The sequence below is a fragment of the Monomorium pharaonis genome, chromosome 3, assembly GCF_013373865.1.
Source record: "Monomorium pharaonis isolate MP-MQ-018 chromosome 3, ASM1337386v2, whole genome shotgun sequence".
Taxonomy (NCBI): domain Eukaryota; kingdom Metazoa; phylum Arthropoda; class Insecta; order Hymenoptera; family Formicidae; genus Monomorium; species Monomorium pharaonis.
Genome location: NC_050469.1, coordinates 19,377,508 through 19,400,172, shown reverse-complemented (window position 1 = coordinate 19,400,172; position 22,665 = coordinate 19,377,508). Strand labels below are relative to the sequence as shown.

At 40.3% G+C, this 22,665-nt stretch overlaps 2 protein-coding genes and 1 long non-coding RNA gene across 3 annotated transcripts; 2 read left to right on the top strand and 1 right to left on the bottom strand.

Moving 5' to 3' along the window:
* Nucleotides 1-446: 446 nt before the first annotated feature.
* Nucleotides 447-9,216, top strand: LOC118644857. The gene is made up of 2 exons (XR_004962650.1): nt 447-589; nt 8,880-9,216. It is a non-coding gene; the product is annotated as an uncharacterized LOC118644857 (long non-coding RNA).
* Nucleotides 9,217-12,731: 3,515 nt separating this feature from the next.
* On the top strand, nt 12,732-15,596 carry LOC105831281 (DNA polymerase epsilon subunit 2). Its single transcript, XM_012671291.3, has 4 exons — nt 12,732-13,003; nt 13,198-13,735; nt 14,118-14,798; nt 14,872-15,596. Exons 1-4 carry the CDS (start codon nt 12,939-12,941, stop codon nt 15,145-15,147), a joined length of 1,560 nt encoding a protein of 519 aa, XP_012526745.1. The 5' UTR covers nt 12,732-12,938; the 3' UTR covers nt 15,148-15,596.
* A 68-nt stretch (nt 15,597-15,664) lies between these two features.
* On the bottom strand, nt 15,665-22,446 carry LOC105831283 (egl nine homolog 1). Its single transcript, XM_036284208.1, has 6 exons — nt 21,793-22,446; nt 20,813-21,519; nt 17,490-17,609; nt 16,896-17,106; nt 16,521-16,562; nt 15,665-16,430 (listed from the first exon to the last, which is right to left on the bottom strand). The coding sequence occupies exons 1-5, from the start codon at nt 22,235-22,237 to the stop codon at nt 16,531-16,533; spliced, it is 1,515 nt and encodes a 504-aa protein (XP_036140101.1). The 5' UTR covers nt 22,238-22,446; the 3' UTR covers nt 15,665-16,430; nt 16,521-16,530.
* Between the last annotated feature and the right edge of the window lie 219 nt (nt 22,447-22,665).

Genomic DNA, 22,665 nt, shown 5'->3' with positions numbered 1-22,665 from the left:
CACAGTTACGACAGTACAGTCGGAACCTTTGATGTTTATGCTCTAGTTTACACCGATTCACTTGGTACGCGTATCAAGTAGTGAATTTAAGCTGATCAGCCAATCTACTAGTTTACACCGAGCACTTGGTACGCGTATCAAGTAGTGAATTTAAGCTGATCAGCCAATGATTAAACACATTCACTAGTTATTTACTATTTGATACGCGTACCAAGTGCTTGGTGTAAACTAGGCATATGATTGGCCTAGTTTACATCGTGCATTTGATACGCGTATCAAGTAGTGAATTTAAGCTGATCAGCCAATGATTAAACACATTCACTAGTTATTTACTATTTGATACGCGTATCAAATGCACGATGTAAACTAGGCCATTAAACACATTCACTATTTAGGTAAGGAGCCAAAATCCATAAAAAACTAGGGGAGAATGTTGGCAATGATGGAAAATCTCTAGAATCCATAAATTTATTTCTGAAGTTGACAACACTGTTGTGCTTTCGGGAGTAGCATGGGATGCGTGTAGTGCAGAACCGTGATTGTGACAGATGGTGCGTGAAAGACCAAAATAACCTCGCGGAGATGACAGGTCAGCAAGACGCAGGTTAGTGCTAAATATTAAACTTTAATGAGATTATTAATTTAGGATCTTTACAATACGAGTTACTGTAAATTGTTTTTGCTGTTTAATTCTGACTGCATTTACTATGTAAAGATTATCTTTCTTATAAAATTATGTGATATTTACTACATGTTTACTTTAATAATTAAATAAATAAATAAATAAAACCAAAGTTGTATTTATTAATTAATTTAACACTAAAGTCAATTGTGTTGTAAAGATCCTAAATTAATAATCTCAGATCAGTCTTTCTATAATAGCATTGATATTACAATGTAAAATTATATTATTATTACCAAAATACCAAAAATAATATAGAATTATTATTTCTTAAAAGATATAAACGTATAAATGCTTTTTTGTAAAGATTTAATGATTATATAGATCCATCAAAAATATAAGATTAATTAGTAATTAATCTTTTACCTTTGATAGGTCTGTATTAATTAGTAATTAATCTTTTACTTTTGATGGGTCTGTATGATCATTAAATCTTTACAAAAAAGTATTTATACATTTGTATCCTTTAAGAAATAATAATCATCTTATATTATTCTTGGTATTTTGGTGATAATAATATTATTTTACATTGTAATATCGACTATTACAGGAAAACTGATCTGAGATTATTAATTTAGGATCTTTACGATACGAGTTACTGTAAACTGACATTGCTGTTTAACTCTGGCTACATTTATTATCTAAAGATTATATTTTTCATAAAATTATGTGATTTTACTGCGTGTTTACTTTAATAATTCAATTAATAAATACAACCGGAGTTAAACAGCAAAGTCAGTTTACAGTAACTCGTATCGTAAAGATCCTAAATTAATAATCTCAGATCAGTTTTCCTGTAATAGTCGATATTACAATGTGAAATAATATTATTATCACCAAAATACCAAGAATAATATGAGATGATTTGTAACGTCCGTTTTTCGCGCGGAGATTTTAACTCGTCGGAAATAAAAGGCCAGGGCGAAAAAGGTTCAGAAAACAGCAGAAATGCAGTGGATAGGTTGAACGATACAATTTATTTCTTTATTAAAGTACAATGATGTTTACTCGGATATTTACAACGCGAATGAAGTATATACAACGGTCGTACTATGTACAGCGATATTTCCCGGTGATCAGGAGCGGAGCGCGTGACAGCGGGCCGATCAGCTGTCTGGTATGGCGGGATGTCGGCGGTGCGCGGTGAGGCGGGCGGCGCGTGTCGCGAGCCCGACGTTTGGGCTAGGTGGCCGGCGGGCGCGCGGTGTGGAACCGGCTGTCTCGCGTCCCGATGTTTTCTACGAATTGTTACGGCAATTCCTCGAACGGCGGCTTGGTTTTCTGGAACGGCGCCGGCCCCGAGTACTCTCGGGGGAAGACGGAGAACACTCCGTGTCGTTTACCGGGCCGTAAGGATGCGGTCGGGAAGGATCCCTGCTAGCTGCCGAGAGCTCTCGGCGGAGACAGAGCACGCTCTACCCCCGTTGTCTGCTAGCGAGGAAGGAAAAAGAATCGAGCTAGGCCGAGAACTCTCGGCGATGACGGAGAACACTCCACCGTTTTGCTGGCTCGTAGGGCTTGTCTTCTCGTCGACGGAACGTATCGGACGGGATAACGAGAAGTGAAGTTTGTCGCTGCCGGGCGGCCTTATATATGGTCCCCGGCAGCGACTCGAGAGTTTTCGGAGTTCCTCGGCCTCCTCTCGGTTACATCTCCGGGATGCTGGTTCGAGAGGAGGGAGGCGAAGCGCCTCCGAGATGCGCGTCATCTCGGCGGTGTGGAGTGCTTATGGGCGCGCTCTCGTCCGTTTCTCGGCCCGTTTCTTGGCCCGGCGGATGGTCGGCCGGGCCTTGCGGTCGTTGTTAGCCGCTTAGGAACGCGGTTCGTTACACCACCCCCTCTTTAAGAGTGGCGCTGACCCTAGGGCGCTTATTCTTGGCTTGAAGCCGGGGGGTAGGATTTTTCGCGGCAGGATCGGAGTCGTCCGCAGCGGTCAAACCGCAGGTGCCACCGCCGATTTCCCATCCGGGCCTTGTATTGCCGGCTGACGTGGATGGCAAAATGGGGCACGTCGACGATGGTTCCCGGCTCCACTTCCACTGGAATTGATGGTGGCGGCGCCGGGCCGTATACCCTGAGCGGCTCGAGAGTCGGCCTGCGCTGGTCCACCGGCTGGTTACGAGGCGTCGGTAGTCGGCGTGGAGGTGCGGGTGGCGGCTGGAACATCCAAGCGTTTCGCTCGCTGTTACGGCGGTCGGACGGCTGTACTAGACGTCCTTGGCGGTACCCGGCCATGGCGACGCGGACCGCTGGTCGGCTGGTGGTTGTCGGCGTTGACTCCGGGGCGGTCGCTGGGCGGTCGAACCCGGGTTGTGCTGGATCGTAGCCTTCGGGCTCGTCTAGGAGCGCGTTGATGGCTGCGAGTACGTCGTCGTGGTCCATTGTTCCCGGTCGGGTGGTTCGAGACGAAGTGTGCCTTGGCTGCTGCTTGTGCGAGCTTCCGCGGCGCCCCGTTCGTTCGGTAGCCTCGTGCGGTCCGCGTGATCGGCCTATTGTTCGTCGTCGGTGCTGGTATCGTCGTCATCGTGCCTTTGGTTATCGGTAGCCCGCAGGTCTTGCACGTGGACGTGTCGGTACCACTTACCCCCCCGGCTTCGCAGGTCGACTATAACGGGGGAGATGATGCGTCGGACTTCCAGCGGGCCGATGAACTTAGGTGCCAACTTCGCGTTAAACGCGTCCGCGCGTTTAGATAGAGGGTGGTCGCGTTTCCAGACCCATTCCCCCGCCTTTGGTTGCCAGTCTCGGCGGCGGAGGTTGTAATGGCGTTCTTGCTTCTGGAATGCGCGCGCGTTTTGGATTTCGACTACTTCGTATGCGTCGCGGAGCCGGCGCTGTAATGCGTGTGGCGGTCCGCGTTCGGTTTCGGCGGGGGGTTCGGTCGGTCGTCGGAGCTCCCGCCCGTAAATCAGGAACGCGGGGGTATACCCGGTGGCCTCGTGCGTTGCCGTATTATACGCGAATTGCAACTCACTGACGTGCTCGTCCCAGGTGCGATGGTTCCGTCGGAGGTACTGAGCAATCATTGTTTTTAATACCCGATTTGTTCTCTCCACTGGGTTGCAGTGCGGGGCGTACGCGGGTGTGAGCCGGTGGCGGATACCGTTCTTTCTTAACAGATGCTCAAACTGCGTGGATCGTAATTGAGTCCCGTTGTCGGATAGTATTTCTTCCGGACACCCGTGTCGCAGAATTATTGCCTCGGTGACTTTGTCGACAATGTTATTCGCGGAGGCGCGACGCAGGACGCGGACTTCGAGCCACTTGGTGAACCGATCCTGCATGGTGAGCGCCCACGTGTGTCCTCGGGCGGTGCGTGGTAACGGGCCGACGAGGTCTATCGCCACCTGCTGCCAGGGCCGTATCACCGGAGTCGGATGTAAAAGGCCGGCGGGTCGCGTCTGAGCGGGCTTGTGCGCCAGGCATTCCGGGCATTGGCGGACGTACCGGGCGATGTAACGGAACATCCCCGGCCAGTAATAATGTTCCGCCACGCGGGCGATAGTCTTAGCGATCCCGAGATGCCCTGCGGTCGGTTGGTCGTGGTACCGGCGCAGGATCTCGGTGCGCTCGTCGGTCGGAACGCAGTGCTTCCACTGCGATTCGGGCGGTATTTCCTTGAAATTTAGGGTATGTAGCACGTGTTTTTTAAGTTTGCCCTTCTCTATCCGATAATCCGGAACGTCTCGAGGTGCCTTTTTAACGGCCTGCCACATGCGCCGGTACCAGGGACATTTTGGGCGTGTGATCGTGCTTACGGCGGTTTGGCGGGATAACGCGTCGGCCACGCGGTTTAGTGCTCCCTTTCTATATTTGACCTCGAAGTTGTATTGTTGTAATTCAAAAGCCCATCGGCCCAGCCGACCGGTCGGTGAATCCAGCGTTCGGAGCCAGCGCAAGGACTGGTGGTCGGTGACGACCCTAAACCGGTAGCCCTCGAGGTAACAGCGGAATTTCCGGACGCCCCAGATGACCGCGAGGCACTCGAGTTCGGTTGCGCTGTAATTCCGTTCAGCGGCGTTGAGCGTCCGGCTGGCGTACGCGATCACGCGTTCCCCTTCGGGGAAGTCTTGGGTGAGGACCGCCCCCAACCCTGACGTACTTGCGTCTGTCTGTACGACAAACTGGCGGGTGAAGTCCGGGCATGCGAGAACCGGCGCGGACGTGAGCGTGTTTTTTAGCGAGTCAAAGGCTGTTTGTTGCTCGGTTCCCCATCGCCATTTGACGTTTTTCCGCGTCAGCTGCGTCAAGGGAGCGGAGATGGCGGCGAAGTCCCGGACGAACCGTCGATACCAGGATGCGACCCCCAGAAACCGTCGCACCTGTCGGACGGTCGTGGGTACCTCCCATTTCGCAATCGCGTCGGTTTTCTCTGGGTCGGTCCGAATCCCGTCGCGGTCGACCACGTGCCCGAGGTATGTGAGGCGGTTTACCCCAAATTTGCATTTCTCCGGATTGAGCCGTAGGCGGGCCTCCCGCAGCCGCCGGAACACTTCGCGTAGCGTCTCGAGGTGCTCCTCGAGTGAGGAAGTCACGACAATGATGTCGTCTAGATACACGAAAACCCGCGGCTCCAGCTCAGGTCCCAGGACCGCGTCCAGCAGGCGTTGGAACGTCGCGGGCGCGGAGTGTAATCCGAACGGCATTACCCGAAATTGGAAAAGTCCCTTGCCGGGAACAGTAAACGCGGTCACCGGGCGGCTCTCAGGGGCGAGTGGGACCTGCCAGTACCCGCTCCGCAGGTCCAGCGTGGTCAGGTATCTGGCCCCTCGCAGCTTATCTAGAGTGGCGGTGATCTGCGGGAGCGGATACGCATCGGGCTCGGTGACCTCGTTCACCCGGCGGAAATCGACACAAAAACGCGGTTTGCCGTCCTTTTTTCGTACGATCACGATCGGTGAGCTCCACGCGCTGCGGGAGGGTTCAATAACGCCGTCGCGGAGCATTTCTTCGACCTCGGCGTCGATAATCGCTTGCATGGCGGGATTGCGGGGTCTGTATCTCTGTTTAATAGGGGCGTTATTCCGGACGCGGATTGTATGCTGGACGCGGTCGGTGGGCCCCCGTATGTCGTCAAAAAGTGGTAGCTCGTGTTCCAGGAATTCGCGGAGTTTTTCCCTCTCGGTCGGCGCGAGGCCCCCGTAGCTTGTTCCGGAGATGTGCGGTGGCGTAGTCGCGGGGTCGCGACGTATCGGCGGTGGCGGGATGGCCTGGCGCAAGCGAGCCCAGAAGTCGACGCCTAATAACACGTCAGCATCGAGATGCGGCATAATCTGCATCTCATGCCAGACCTTCCGCCCCCCTATCGTGACCGGAAGGGTTATGCAACCAGAGATCTGGGTGACCGTTTGGTTCGCGAGGTGAACGTTGCCGGTGGCGGGTCGGATAACCAGTCCGATGCCCCGAAGCGCGGCGGCGGTCTGCGGACTGACGAATGACGCCTCGGACCCCGTATCGAGCAGCGCGAGAAACGATAGGTGGTGGACTCTAATATGCAGGTGCGGTCGCGGTAGGTACGTTATTCGGAGGGGCGGGGCGCGACCGCGTTTCCCTCGGCTCCGGCGGCGTTCCCCGGCGGAGGGTGACAATCTCGCGTAAGTACGCCGTCCTTACCGCACTGGGAACAGAACTTCCGGGGAATACGTCGGCAATCGAAACGCGTGTGTCCTCTCTGCTTGCACCGCCAGCAGCATTCCGTTTTATCGTATGCGGTTGCTGCAGCTGCGCTGGGTTTCGGTGCAGTCTGCCGGGCTCGGCACTGGCTATCTAAGGTTTCGAACTCTTCCGCGCCTCGTAGTAGGTCGTTTACGCGGTGTATGTCGCCCCGTCGCACGTATAGTTTATAACGCGGTTCCATGTTTTCGTACAGTATATCGATTTGTTCGGCGGCCGCGTATCCCCCTGCGCGTCTCATCATGGTGAGAAGCTCGGTGGCGTATTTCCGATATGGCTCGTCGGTTTTCTGTACGCGGGTTTGTATGTCGCGACGTAATTGGCTAAAGTATCGACGCGGTAGATAGTAATCGCGGAACTCGGTTACGAACTCATCCCATGTCCCCCAGGTCGTCCGGTTGTTTCGGTACCACAGCAGGGCGTCCCCCCTCAATAATTCCGGTAACCCTCGCAGCATTTGGTGGTCCCCGTATCCGTACTCGTCTTTGAGCTCGTCGACCCGCTCTAGGAATGATAGGGGGTCTTTGCCATCGAAGTGGCACCCCCACTTACGTATCTGATTCATCGTCTTTGCGTGCGCCTCTGCGCCCGGTTCGGGGTCTACGGCCGTGACGTTGATTTGCGGGGGTTCCATCGCGGGCCCTGGTAGGGAGAGCACGTCAGTGAATCTTTCGGGGTGTCGGTTTACGTAGTCGCTGGCTCGTCGACGGAGGTCGTCTAATGTTCCGGTGGTGTCGAGACCGAGCGATTCAAGCGTTTTTGTTAAATCTGCTTTTGACGCGAGGTATACCCACGTTTTCGGCATTTCTGCTGTTTCTCGGAGCGGTTTATCGGTCCCTGTTCGGGCGCCAATGTAACGTCCGTTTTTCGCGCGGAGATTTTAACTCGTCGGAAATAAAAGGCCAGGGCGAAAAAGGTTCAGAAAACAGCAGAAATGCAGTGGATAGGTTGAACGATACAATTTATTTCTTTATTAAAGTACAATGATGTTTACTCGGATATTTACAACGCGAATGAAGTATATACAACGGTCGTACTATGTACAGCGATATTTCCCGGTGATCAGGAGCGGAGCGCGTGACAGCGGGCCGATCAGCTGTCTGGTATGGCGGGATGTCGGCGGTGCGCGGTGAGGCGGGCGGCGCGTGTCGCGAGCCCGACGTTTGGGCTAGGTGGCCGGCGGGCGCGCGGTGTGGAACCGGCTGTCTCGCGTCCCGATGTTTTCTACGAATTGTTACGGCAATTCCTCGAACGGCGGCTTGGTTTTCTGGAACGGCGCCGGCCCCGAGTACTCTCGGGGGAAGACGGAGAACACTCCGTGTCGTTTACCGGGCCGTAAGGATGCGGTCGGGAAGGATCCCTGCTAGCTGCCGAGAGCTCTCGGCGGAGACAGAGCACGCTCTACCCCCGTTGTCTGCTAGCGAGGAAGGAAAAAGAATCGAGCTAGGCCGAGAACTCTCGGCGATGACGGAGAACACTCCACCGTTTTGCTGGCTCGTAGGGCTTGTCTTCTCGTCGACGGAACGTATCGGACGGGATAACGAGAAGTGAAGTTTGTCGCTGCCGGGCGGCCTTATATATGGTCCCCGGCAGCGACTCGAGAGTTTTCGGAGTTCCTCGGCCTCCTCTCGGTTACATCTCCGGGATGCTGGTTCGAGAGGAGGGAGGCGAAGCGCCTCCGAGATGCGCGTCATCTCGGCGGTGTGGAGTGCTTATGGGCGCGCTCTCGTCCGTTTCTCGGCCCGTTTCTTGGCCCGGCGGATGGTCGGCCGGGCCTTGCGGTCGTTGTTAGCCGCTTAGGAACGCGGTTCGTTACAGATTATTATTTCTTAAAGGATACAAATGTATAAATATTTTTTTGTAAAGATTTAATGATCATACAGATCAAAAGTAAAAGATTAATTACTAATTAATACAGATCTATCAAAGGTAAAAGATTAATTACTAATTAATCTTATATTTTTGATGGATCTATATAATCATTAAATCTTTACAAAAAAGCATTTATACGTTTATATCTTTTAAGAAATAATAATTCTATATTATTTTTGGTATTTTGGTAATAATAATATAATTTTACATTGTAATATCAATACTATTATAGAAAGACTGATCTGAGATTATTAATTTAGGATTTTTACAACACAATTGACTTTAGTGTTAAATTAATTAATAAATACAACTTTGGTTTTATTTATTTATTTATTTAATTATTAAAGTAAACATGTAGTAAATATCACATAATTTTATAAGAAAGATAATCTTTACATAGTAAATGCAGTCAGAATTAAACAGCAAAAACAATTTACAGTAACTCGTATTGTAAAGATCCTAAATTAATAATCTCATTAAAGTTTAATATTTAGCACTAACCTGCGTCTTGCTAACCTGTCATCTCCGCGAGGTTATTTTGGTCTTTCACGCACCATCTGTCACAATCACGGTTCTGCACTACACGCATCCCATGCTACTCCCGAAAGCACAACAGTGTTGTCAACTTCAGAAATAAATTTATGGATTCTAGAGATTTTCCATCATTGCCAACATTCTCCCCTAGTTTTTTATGGATTTTGGCTCCTTACCACTATTTATTTACTATTTGATACGCGTACCAAGTGCTCGGTGTAAACTAGGCATATGGGTCTGTTCGCGTCACATGCTCCGACATACTCCTATTCACCCCAACGCACTCCAATACGTTGATTCCGATGACGCCAACCTATTAGAATGCGTTGGAGTGAGTAGGATCATGTCGGGGCATGGCGACGCGAACAAACCTTATGTTACCTAGTCACGTGACCATCCGCCATGTTTTGGATTGTAAGAAAGCGCGTTATTCGAAGATATAAAACAAAAAAAGATAGTAAAAATATTTCTTATGATTCGTGTCGAATTGTTATTAAAGAGATAAGTGAATAAATAAAAAAAATTACAAAAAAAATTAAAAAAGTTAAATTCTGAAATGAGGTTAAACAATAATAAATAAATAAATTTTTTGGAAAACGAAAAAATTTTATTCCTGCGTTTTGTCCAGATATGTTTTTACACATGACACAGGAAAATCCACCTTTACTAACTTTACTTATTATTATAATTTATTTCAAAATAAATGATATTGAAAAAAACACTGAAGATGATCTTCATTAATAATCTTTTCAAAATAATACCTAATTAATATCGCTTAATATCACTGAAAAATTATTCACACAATATAACCTCTAACACGCAATTATCACATGTCTAGCTCATAGCTTCGTACCGCGTGGCTCGCCATGTCCGCCATATTTTAGATAGTACAGCTGACGCATGCGTCGTAAAATATTATACGAAGAATTTCGCTGACTGTCGTAACTGGTTATAGCTAAACTGTGCCTATGGTCTGTTCTTTCTAGCTGCACTGTTGCACTGGTGCAATAAGTTAAAGTAAGACCAGGGTTGGGAACGTTACCTTAAAAAAGTAACGTGTTACCCTTACCGTTACTTTTTGTAAAAAGTAACTCGTTACCGTTACTCGTTACTTATTTTAAAAAGTAACGCGTTACCGTTACCGTTACTTAGAAAGTAACGATTCGTTACTTTTTTGAAATGCTAAAGTAAAATGTTAGATTATAAAATTACATTATTTAATAATCAATATTAAAACTTAAAACTTTAAACTAGTTTCTAATATATAGTAAGCTTTTTTATATTAAACTCAATTAATAATTATTCTAATTTTTTATATTTTTATATCTTTATTTTTTTAATATACTTATCTTTATAAGAATTTATATTGTAATTCACAAATGTCATTTTGTCAAAAATTTTTAATAAACCTTGTTTTTAAAAATTAATGTTATATAAGCATTCCAATATTCATTGCCAGTATTGAAAATCTATAGTTCAGTTTCATATACATATACTATAGACTTTTAGACTTTTAATACTAGTAGTGACTATCGGAATGCAGTCTATATAAGGTAGAGAATATTTTTCAAACATATATTCAAAATATATATTATAAAATATGGAAATAAATATTTTATAATTGCATTTATTGCACGGAACCTATAATCTAGCAGATAGGTTATACATATTGTATGTATTTGTGTATTGAAGACGACTATCTACAGTCTTTTAAATCTCAAAATAAAAGGTTTACGCATCGCATTAACAAGATATTTCAACAGGGCATTCTCATGTGACATTGACTTCCAGCGTCCTATATCGGAATATTTTTATCCAATTAAGAATAATGCGCGCGACCAGTACGCGATCTATTGAACAGATATAAAAGATATAGGGAACTAAAGTAATGATAAAAGTAACGGCGGAATTCGTTACCGTTACTGTAAAAATGTAACGACGTTACCGTTACCGTTACAGACATAAAAAAGTAACGAGCGTTACCAAAAAAATGTAACGAAAACGGTAACGGCGTTACAAGTAACGCGTTACTTCCCAACCCTGAGTAAGACAAGTATATTTTTTCTCATTCTAACTTATTGCACCAGTGCAACAGTGCAGCTAGAAAGAACAGACCACTAAAGTTTGTTTTTATTCCTGCACTGCTGCACTGGGGCCCGATTCTTGTGGTTTGTTCGCGTCGCCATGCCCCGACATGATCCTATTCACTCCAACGCATTCTAATAGGTTGGCGTCATCGGAATTAACGTATTGGAGTGCGTTGGAGTGAATAGGAGCATGTCGGAGCATGTGACGCGAACAGACCCTTGAAGTCATTCGCAAGAGAAACGTATACGCAAATACTCGCTCTAACAGAAAGTTGTAAGTTTATTGGTTAATAGTCATACGATAGCCAATAAATTTCTAACTTTTCTGTAAGAACAGAATTTGCGAATACGTTTCTCTTGCGAATGAATTCAAGAATCGAGCCCCTGGTGCAATAAGTTAGAATAAGACAAATATATTTTTTCTCATTGCTCTAGTTTACACCGAACACTTGGTACGCGTATCAAGTAGTGAATTTAAGCTGATCAGCCAATGATTAAACACATTCACTAGTTATTTACTATTTGCTCTAGTTTACACCAAGCACTTGGTACGCGTATCAAGTAGTGAATTTAAGCTGATCAGCCAATGATTAAACACATTCACTAGTTATTTACTATTTGTTACGCGTACCAAGTGCTTGGTGTAAACTAGAGTTATGATACGCGTACCTAGAGATACTATGGCCGGTATTCATAGTCAAATCTTATTTCAAGATCGTCTCAAGCAATGTCTTAAGATGCTAATACGGCTCTGTGATTGGTTGATGGCATCTTAAGACAGTACTTAAGATGATCTTAAATATAAGATCCGACTATGAATATCGGCCTATAACAGAGATTCGCCAATACGTTAACGATTTCTGATTGGCTCCCATCGCTTGGGGTATAACTGGAAGTATGAGAGAGAAAGATAGATATAACTGACAAAGAAAGCCTAGCCGACCTAACCTGTCACCTGTCAAAAGAAAACAGAGTGTCTACGTGTCTACCAAATAGAATATAAAATCAGAGAAACCTGAGGTTGCACATATTATTCTACGAGTCTAAATACAATGCTTAAATTATATTTATAATACATAATGTGTATATAAACATGATATGTATTTATATATAATAATATATAATTTCTTAATAATCAATTTATATTACTTAACCTTACATGGGAAAATTAATGAAATATGCCTAAACCTTTTTTTTTAATATATTGTGTTTTAATATTTATTTTGTTCACGATTATTAAATATCAATAACTACAAATAAAAATATATATATATTGTATTCTTGCATTTACGATCAAAATAAACCGTCATCGAAAACGTCATATCCGATATCCGGTTTTACCCCAAGACGGCATATTGGTGAATCTCTGTTATAGTTTACACCAAGCACTTGGTACGCGTATCAAATAGTAAATAACTAGTGAATGTGTTTAATCATTGGCTGATCAGCTTAAATTCACTACTTGATACGCGTATAAAGTGCTCGGTGTAAACTAGAGCATAGTATCTCTACGCGTACCAAGTGCTCGGTGTAAACTAGAGCATTGAGCCAATTCATTGCGTACTTACGATGAGCGTTGGGGCATTTGGGATTAGTTTTTGGGATTAGCCTTTTTTTGATGGCTGGCTTGTATGTTATTGCTACGTCGTTTTTATTGTAGACAGCATTGCCGTAGTTTTAGTGCTGTTACGGCTAAAACACTCCATTGTAGATGGCCCTTTAGTGCTGTTACGGCTAAAACACTCCATTGTAGATGGCCTTTAAGGTTTCGACCAATCACGTACTTGAATTAGCCGGTTACGGCAGGTTACGGTTATGGTCGCCCAATCCGACGCGTCAAAACCTTACGTTATGGTTATGTCAATTCATGTGTGAGGTCCTTTAGGTTTGAAGGCGGGAAAGGAGAAAAGAAAAAGTGCCTAACCTCTTTTCGCGATAAACGTAGTGATGTTTAGAGATGTAATTTTCTTTTTCGATAATTTATAAAATATCGTAAAAGTTTGTTTGCTTAATATATTTGTGTAATTTCTTTGCACTGTGTATGATTTTTATTTGTAATTGTTTAGTGTATGTTTTATATATAAATAACAATGGATAATAAGTATGCTCATATGATTCAAACAAATTTTTCATTATATGGTTTGGTACTGTCAAGGTAAGTATCCTTTTTATTAAAAAGAACTTTGTAACAAAAAATCTATAAACAACATTATTAAAAGATGAAATATTTTTTTATAGTTAATGATCTAATGTATATATTTTTCATAGCTGTATATTAATATATAATTACTATTTTGATAAATTTGATTTTTTGCAATATTTTTACATGTTATTTATATTTTTTTATAGAGAGCTTAAAGTATCTCTTGCAAAGCAACTATTAAAAATACCAGAAAACAAACGTGAATCTGGGCTCAGTCGTATTATAGAACTGATCTTGGCTCAAAACTTGAATGATCCACATGTTAGAGCGGAACATATAAAAATTGCTATAGAAGAATACTTAGAGCCAAGAAAATTGAAAGATACGGAAACAGTGTTTAATGTTATTGACGGATATGATATCCCAAAGCTCAAGTATGACATTTCTAAAGAAAAATTTATTATTGACAATAAAAACTCATATCCTGAAACGCAATATAGATCATTGGTTTTTAAACATCGTTTTGAGCTGGCATGGTATAAAACTTTAAGGCATAAGCAATTTCTGTCTTCCAAATTTGAGAGACAGCAAACAGATAAGATAAATTTAATACCTATCGAATATTTATTAAGTGAGCTTAGAATGGGAAATGTGTATGTAATGGGTCTGATAACACAATTAATGGAAGATCAATATTATTTGGAAGATACAAGTGGAACTGTCAAGATTGATCTCAGCGAAACAATATCCTTTACAATATTATATTTTAAATTTTAAAAATATATGGAGGAATATTTTATATGGACAAGTGGAATGTTTTAATTTATTTCAAAATGCTATCAAAACATTAACCATAGTGATATATTTTCTCAGAATTACTTTTTACGTTTAACTTAAGATATACTCAATAGATTAATTGTACCTTGATAGTATTTTGAAATAATAAAAAAAGTATATCTCCAATAGATCCATCTATTTATATAAAATGTTTTTGTTTGTTGAAGTTTGGCTGGGAGTTTTTTTTAGTTATATAATATATAAATGTACATGCTAATAAGGTCTTTAAAATATAGGATTAACAGCAATTGCTAATATAAAAGTTATATTTTCCTTATTTTATTTATAAGATTTTCAAGATACTTTTATTATGGAAGGCTATATAGTAATAGCTAGCGGTGTTTACAAGGACAATGTATTATATGTAAAAAGTATCAATCTTCCACCAATAGAATCATCGAAGAGCTTGCGCTCAGATTTTAATAATGCGAATACATTTGGTGGTCCACATAAAATATCTTTAAAAATGTCAGAAAAGTTACGAGTTCACGAATGGGATAACCAGGATGAAATGATAGTATTCATAGCAGAATTATGGTTGGATGTTCCACACGTATTAGAAAAATTTAACACAGTACTGAATGGTTACGCGGCTTACCCTCCTATTGCTTTTGTATTGTGTGGCCATTTCTTAAGTTTTTCAAATATAACTAATGTGCAAGCTTTGCTAATAGGTTTTAAAAATTTGGTTGATATAATAACACAACATAGAGATGTAAAGGAATCTTCCAAATTTGTTTTTGTACCTGGTCCACACGATTTAGGCTCTCCCAAAATTTTACCAAAACCTTCTTTGCCCAAATGCATCATTGAAGAAGTCAGAAAAATGTTACCAAACGCTATTTTCACTACAAATCCATGTAGAATACAGTATTGTACAAAAGAAATTGTAATATTAAGAGAAGACATGTTAACTAAGATGTGCAGAAATGCGCTTCATTTTCCGAAAGAGGAGGATTTTTTTAAACATGTAAGTAAACATGTCGAGTACTATAAAAAATTGCAATATATAGTAATGTAACAATAATGATCAAAAATTTCAGTTTGCCAGAGCCATCATCAGCCAATCACACTTGACGCCTGTGCCTCTTCAAGTTGTTCCAATATATTGGAGATATGATCACGCTTTACAGATATTTCCAACACCAGATCTTATTGTGATTGCTGACAATTTTAAAACCTACAAGACTAATTATTCTGATTGTTATGTGATAAATCCTGGAATGTTTTCAAAAAACAATTTTTTGTTTCAAGCTTATGTGCCTGCCATCAATCAGATCCAAGATTGTCAGCTTCCAAGTGACACTAATGTTGCTTAATTAAGAATTATGTGAAAAATCATGGAAAATTTTTTGTTTTATGTAGACAGAAGTGATTTGTTTATAATTTTATATATTTATTTTGTTTCAATAACAAAATTTTGGTTATTTTTACAATATTTCAAAAACGCGCCAATAATAGATCACTAAATTACAATTTTCGACATTATATAAACGCGAAAACAAATTAAGCCCAAGGACAAAGAATAATTTAATTATGAAGAGGACCTTTGAATAATTTCTTATCATTATTTTCTGTGCCCAGTGATACGATAGGAAATATTAAGAACTAACTTGGCGACAATTTCAATTTTTAAAATGAAATACTTGTGATATCATAAACATAATACACATTTTCTAATTGTTTCTATGTTTCTTTCTCATATCTCCTGTATTAGAATGACTAATAGATTCATGTATCAGATCATGAATACATAAATGGACACAGATGGTATGCTCATGCTTATTCTTTCTTATTAATTTATATAAATAGGTACATAGAATATTAAACACAGTGTTTCTACCATTTTGCAATATATGTATAATATTATACAGGTACAGACTGGGCCCCAATTTATTTCGATTTATTTCAATTTGTTGCGTAGGAAGTCAATTACTGGCCGTAATAAACCAAACATGATCTTTCTGTAAGCGTAAAGAGTTGTTAATGTTCAATCATAACATTACAACATGATAATACTAATATTACACTTTGTATGAGCAATATAATTTTATCTTTCAGTATCTAGTTTCTTTGATATCGCTTAAAATAACGCATACAAATATTATGAAAATTTACTTGAAATCAAGGTGTATTAATGACAATAATGAATTTCTGGAAGAAATTTTTGTACATTATATATTTTCTATGATCTTGCTTAAAATATTTCAAATGCAACATCCTCTAAATATTGTTAATACTTTACATAACGGAAGTTAATGATTGACACAAATATTTTCTTCAAAACATATAGGAAGCAAATTTGATATTTTAAATATTAAATTACGAAGTGCAAACACACGTAGAGTCTTAGAAATAAAAGATTTTGTATGAAAAATGAAATATCCTTTATTTCTGAGATTCTATATGTATATATGTATATACGTGTGCGCATGTGCGCACACACATAAAAGCATAAATTGCAACAATTACACAGCAACATTAAATCATCACGTATATTACAGTGCCATTTGTAAAAAAAAGTATGCTTTTACATCTATTGCACTTCCTTACAAACACACATTGTCTTCGATAACTTTCTTCATACGTTATTCAATTCCTCCTGTAAAAATTACCATAATACATAATAATACATAATATTTTATGTACAAGTATAACTTTAGTCCAATCGGACGGCATAGTAGTTGCTCACGCTCTGTGTCTCACGAACTATTATTCTTCGTATGAAGTTCTCCTAAAAGAAATTACAGCCCAAGTTATATATGTAAATCATATTTGTTTATGTTATTCATAAAATATGAAATGCAAAGAGTCATTGTCTTCGATCATACCATATTTTGATTTTATTTTAAAGCATAAATAATTTATAATCAAGAGAGATAAAGAAAAAACATTTTATTAAATTTTTATTTGACTTTAAAAATATATCTTGATATTACGTGTTAGCTTCATCTAATCGTTACATACACATTGAAATTTCAAGTAAATATTATTGGGATATATTGGAAAAAGAACAAATTTCAAAATTTGAAAAATTTCCAATGCATCTCTGTAATCGTTTACGCACTTTCTCTTTGATATCTTCGACAAGCCTGATTTCTTTCTTCGGCATCAAAGTACCAAAGCGTAATGGCATATCTCGTCTTAAACGCTGGTTGCACCTCGTGTGGATTTCGCCTGTCCGACCAGAAAAATAATATCCTATCGAACAAAGGTTCTATATTTGCTACTTGATCGCGCCAGCCTTCGGGAAATATCCTTAAAAGTCCGCCATTCTCCTGCGCGTGCAATAAAAAATATATAATTATATATTTTATCGTTACACAACATTATTTTCATATTGTATTTCATTAAAAAATAACACTATTTACAAGATATCTTTTTAATATTCTTAATTCATCATTGCAAGCATGATGAATGATATAAAAATTTTTTTTTTCGTAAGCTAGAGCAATGATAAATATAAACTGCTATATATATTTCAAATTCTTATAAGAGTCTTGATAAAAGCAATTGATTGAAATGTTATGACATTTACTCAAAAACTACTCATAATGATACATAGACACGTTTTTTAGACATAGTTATATATATATATATATATGTTTATCATATTATAAATATAATTAAAATATAATAATGCGTATGTATAAAATTTCACCTTGACGTCCCAATCCCGATTGAGATAATATATGGCTGTGATGCAACGTCCGTCTCGGTTAGGATTATCCACATGTTTCACATAATGTGAACCGTGACCGGGATAACAAGCTACCATCGCCTGGAGTAAAAAAAATTTTTATTAAAAGACAAGCATATAATCAGGACAAATTTATTGTAATTCTAACTCTACAAATTTAAAAAATATTTAATTAAAATTTTCAATACCAATCGATTTAACACAATATATAAGAAAAAAGTTATATGTATTACTAATTAATACTATTAAGCATAAATTATGAAGTGAAACGATATTAATTTATTTCAAGAGATGCGCATAAAAGAAAAATACATATATTTAATTTTTCGTTTCTGACATAACTCAATATAGCTGTAGCTATATTGTGTATGTAAGATCTATAAAGCTAACTGCTGTATTTCTCTTCTTTAAAGCATAAATATTTTTTTCCATCATATTTATATCCTGCCATAATAAATATTTATATGTTTAAAAAGATAACAAATGTTATATTCTAAAAATATGTACATTTAGAATACTAAATAAGTTACAATACAACTTGCTTTTCTGCATTACACATGTCACACATGAGTCATATAATAGCGCAAAAAAGACAAAAATGTTTATTTATCAAGAAAAAAGAACATAGATAACGTTGAACGATAACTAATGACTAGCGTTGTCAAATTTAAATTAAAAGATCAATAACTTTTTTAATACTAAATAAATTCATAAAAATATTGGATTTAATCGTGCATTAAATTGAAACTACAAATGTTACATAATGTATATAAGCTAGATATATATATGTATATATAAAACACAATTATTTCTAGATGTACTTTAACAAAAAACAATCTAATAAAAAGAAAACTATACACTTTTGTAACACAGAGAGTATATTACGTTTATCATTTGCCACATTATTTAAATTCAACAGGTATAATGCAATGATTATTAACAGACAAAATATTTCACATTTCTTTTTATCTTGCCAGATTATCGAATGATATATACCACTGTTCTACACTTACGGCGCAGTAATTGATCGACTCAATCTGACTCAATCCACATTGAAAGCATATTGCCTTACGTGCGTATACCCACGTTTTCTGATAACAAAGTCTGCTTTTTGTTAATAAGTCAATGATAATGTCGCAAAAATTCTTGCATTAGCTCTTGCATTATTCTTTGAGAAAAAAAAATAAAGAAATGCTTTACAAAGCACTTTTTCTGTGCAGATTGTTTAATCGATTTTGAGTTTAAAATATCAAGACAATATATTTAGAACAAAAGACACTTTAAATGTATTACAATATGGAAAGAGAGAGAGGGGAGGGGACAGAGAGAGAGAAAGATAGTACGCATATTTAATAATTTTGAAATTAAAAGAATGTAAAATACTGTTTTCTGTTAAAATTAAATCGATGTTTTTAAATGTCTTGACTTTTAAAGACACGATTGAACATAACACTGACTGAAATATTCTTAAGATTTTTTCACAATATTATTGCGTGGATAAAGTATAATAAAATATTGAACACATAAACATTTTTTTTAAATTGTATACGTTGCGTAACAATAATTACAATTCTAAAATTAGTATCTAGTATTTACAAAAAAATAAGCAAATTAAACAAATCGATCTGTTTTATTTGTCATTTATTTATTCGGATAAGATCATTTCTGACTCGAAAATAGACACACGCATCCACAAGTGAATTAACACATCTTAAATGTATATTACTGTAAACATAGCAAGCATGTAAGTTATAACACAGCTGCAAAAATGGCAGCGTATAAAATAAGATATTTAGTAAATTAAACATACGCGCGATATAAATGATATACACATGTCCTTGTCTCATTGTGAGTAACTGGATATCAAACTAAAAATAGACACTGATAAATCATACGAAAGGACAATGATAGCAAACATAAATCAAATAATTATTAAACAAGCACCAGTTTAATGAACTATAATACAATCGTGAACAATATGAGAAATATCCTGAATCTGTTGACAAAATAAGATTGATTGATAATTATTTATAGAATTCAATGAGAATTTTGTTCAACCGTTACACACAGAGGACATAATACTATCGTAGGAACATAAAATTTTCATAACAGAATATTCTATATGTATCAAGTTTATATTAATCAATTGTTCAAAATGTTTCTTTCAATAAAAGAATTTGGATTTTGTTGCTTTTTGAATTATATTGCAATTTTTGTTACAGAATTTCTTAATGTTTATATAACATAGACATACGATGAAAATGTACAACTATATTTTAATAAAAAATCTTCCTTGTATCTTAAATTACGATCCTTTATTATTAATATTAATAATACGTAGGCAAAAGTTCAATCAAAGACCTATCTTTTGCCAAAGGTCTTCAGCTTGGTGAAACGAAAGCACTAGACGGCAGCGCAATTGAACAGCTGGACGAGAGTTTTATGTGTACCGTAAAGCGAATTCGCTATATCGCGTAGCGTCACGTCAGTGAGAGAAGAGAAAGAGGGTGGGAGTCTCGTGCGGCGTACGTGACTGACTGCACTTGGCGCGATCCCACTCTCCTCCGCCAGCCGCCTTTCGACGTATAATACTCCCTCGCAGATCTTTGCATTTTTGGAGTCCTGACCTTGTCTATCGTGTTCACCTCAGCGTGTCATTCGCATGACCGAAACTCCTATGTGCGCTTGGTGCTTGGTTAGCATTTTAACATTTGCCGTGCCGCATCATGCCGCGCAGCCTCGGGTAAACACGCAAATGTCATATAAAAGCAAATAGAGAGAAAGATACATTTAGGACTTTTAAACTATTCGTCATCTGCCCATTAAACGCACACTTAATTGCCTTACGCGTCGTTCTTTTTCTTCTTATCTAATATAAATAAAAGAAAACGCAACGTACTGACGCACTGTCATATTATCAACGGCAAATCTCTCTTTATCCAGGTTTCACGGACAAATTCGTGCTCAATTCCAAATATACAAATTCATATTCGGATAATAAGAACTTGTCACGATCGACTTGAGTTCTCTCAACATCAACAGCCTCTATTGGAGCGACACGAGGGAGGTACTAAAAGGGTAGATGGGAGCTAGCAAACTTGTATTATTCCAAACTTTGGAAAGGATAGAAAAACCATCTTGTTCTCCCACATGCTTGGATCAACAGAGTTCTATTGCATAAAGTAGGAATTTACTATTGAATCAACTTGAAGCGTTGTACGTTATACTATACTAATCTAAAAGTAGAAATAAAAGATTCCTCATTTAAAAAGAGGGATACTCACTTTCGTCCTGCCAGTGATGGTATAGTTGCCTATCTTGCCATTATTGTGCATTTTATTGGCTCTCATGATGATCGCGTCGACCTGTGATATCAAAGTGCCAACATTTTCACAATGGTCTTCTTTCCCATCCAGCCATATAATCTGATCCCCGCGTATCGTCTTTAAGTCATTCGCACTACCCTTATTAGAAACCAATTGTCCATCTTGAAATAGTCCGGCGCTATACATGTTTAACACTTCGTTCAACACTTTAAGACCTCTCTCCTTGCCTAAAAACTTGTCTACCACGCACACTCCGTACTTGTCCATGTCCCTTATCACATATTGACAAATTTTGTCTAGAAGTTCTTCGAGATTACTTCTATTCCTATGTAGAAAAGGAGGCAAAAGTTCTTCTTCCTGATCCTGTATCTCTGAGTTCAAGTTCTTCATGCCGTTACGATGTTGAGCGAGCGAGCCAAGATCCGTCTTGCTGAAACTATTAAAAATCCTCGAACTCTCTACAATGGGATTTAATAGTTCAGCTCGAGCTCCGAGTATCGTGTCCTCTGAGCTTCCCTCGTACGTTATAGGCGACGTCCAGCCATCGACCTTGTTATTCCGCGCGCTCCTCGCGCTGCTCTTTCCGTTATTCGATCTCTTCTTGTTCTGGCTTTCTTTCCGTTCTTCTTGTTGACCCGGCTCGTTTTTCTCTCGCACAATAGACTCTGCAATCAGAGCAAGTGTATACAATGAAAAATTCAGCCAAGCTGAGAGGTATAGCAAGATAATAACAAGGCGTCTATACGTCGTTACGGTTCAAGCGAGCGAGCGAGTGAGCGAGCGAGCAATATCGGTAACGTTCGCTATTTATATCGCGAGTTATCGGCGACGAGAGAGTCCTATGGTAGTCATTACCGCGCAAAATTCTCCTTCTGCGTAAAATCCTGCGCTTGCAACGCATATCTATCTATTTGTTTCGCACGCGCGCGCTCGCGTACCTGCTGCCAAATGTTTGGCGTTTTGCGACGGCTGCGGCTCCGAGTCCGAGGTCCCGTCTAGTCCGTCTAGGTTAGAGAGCAATGAGGCGCTCGAGGCTGTGTCGCCGCAGCCGACAGAGGGATGCTCCGCTGGTCCCGCTGGTCCCGCTGATCCCGCTGATCCCGTTGATCCCGCTGGACGCTGACGATCGACAGCGGTTACGGAAGCCGAAGCCGAGGCCAAGGAGAACGGCTTCTCCGCGGGATGAGTCGCGCAAAACACCCGGTGATGCTTCCAGTCGCGTCTCTGATGCTCCTTCGTACAGTAGAAGACGACTTTGCAGCGCGAACACCTCGACAGCTTGTCACTCTTGTCACAGACCGCGCAAATCGCCTTCGTACCCGTATGAACCGTTTGAACGCCCTCGCCGAGTGTCTGCGCGCGACCGACTATCGGCCCGGACATATTTCGACGTTTACTCCAACGTCGCCGCCGCGACAACCGCTGACGACATTTTTTCAATCAGAAAGATATGGAGATTGGAGAGAAAAGTCATCCGCATTAGCGTTAACGCGCAGCCTGTGTGGCCTGTCTTGTATTCCACTCCACGCTTTCACGCACTACTCCACTACTCCCTCATACTCTCTCACTCTCGCTCTCTCGCTCTCTCGTAATCGTTCTATTCTGGAATCCCGCTCTTCTCTCTCTTTCACCCAACTCGCGTCTGCGCCGTTGGCCCATCCTTTCCTATACCTCTATACTACCTGCGATCTAAAGTGCCTAGAGTTACGACAAAAACCCCGGCAGTAGATTTTAGTGGGGAAAAGAGCTTTATCCGATAGGCTTTATACCCTATATTACCTTTATTTAGAAAGAAAGAAAGACATATATTT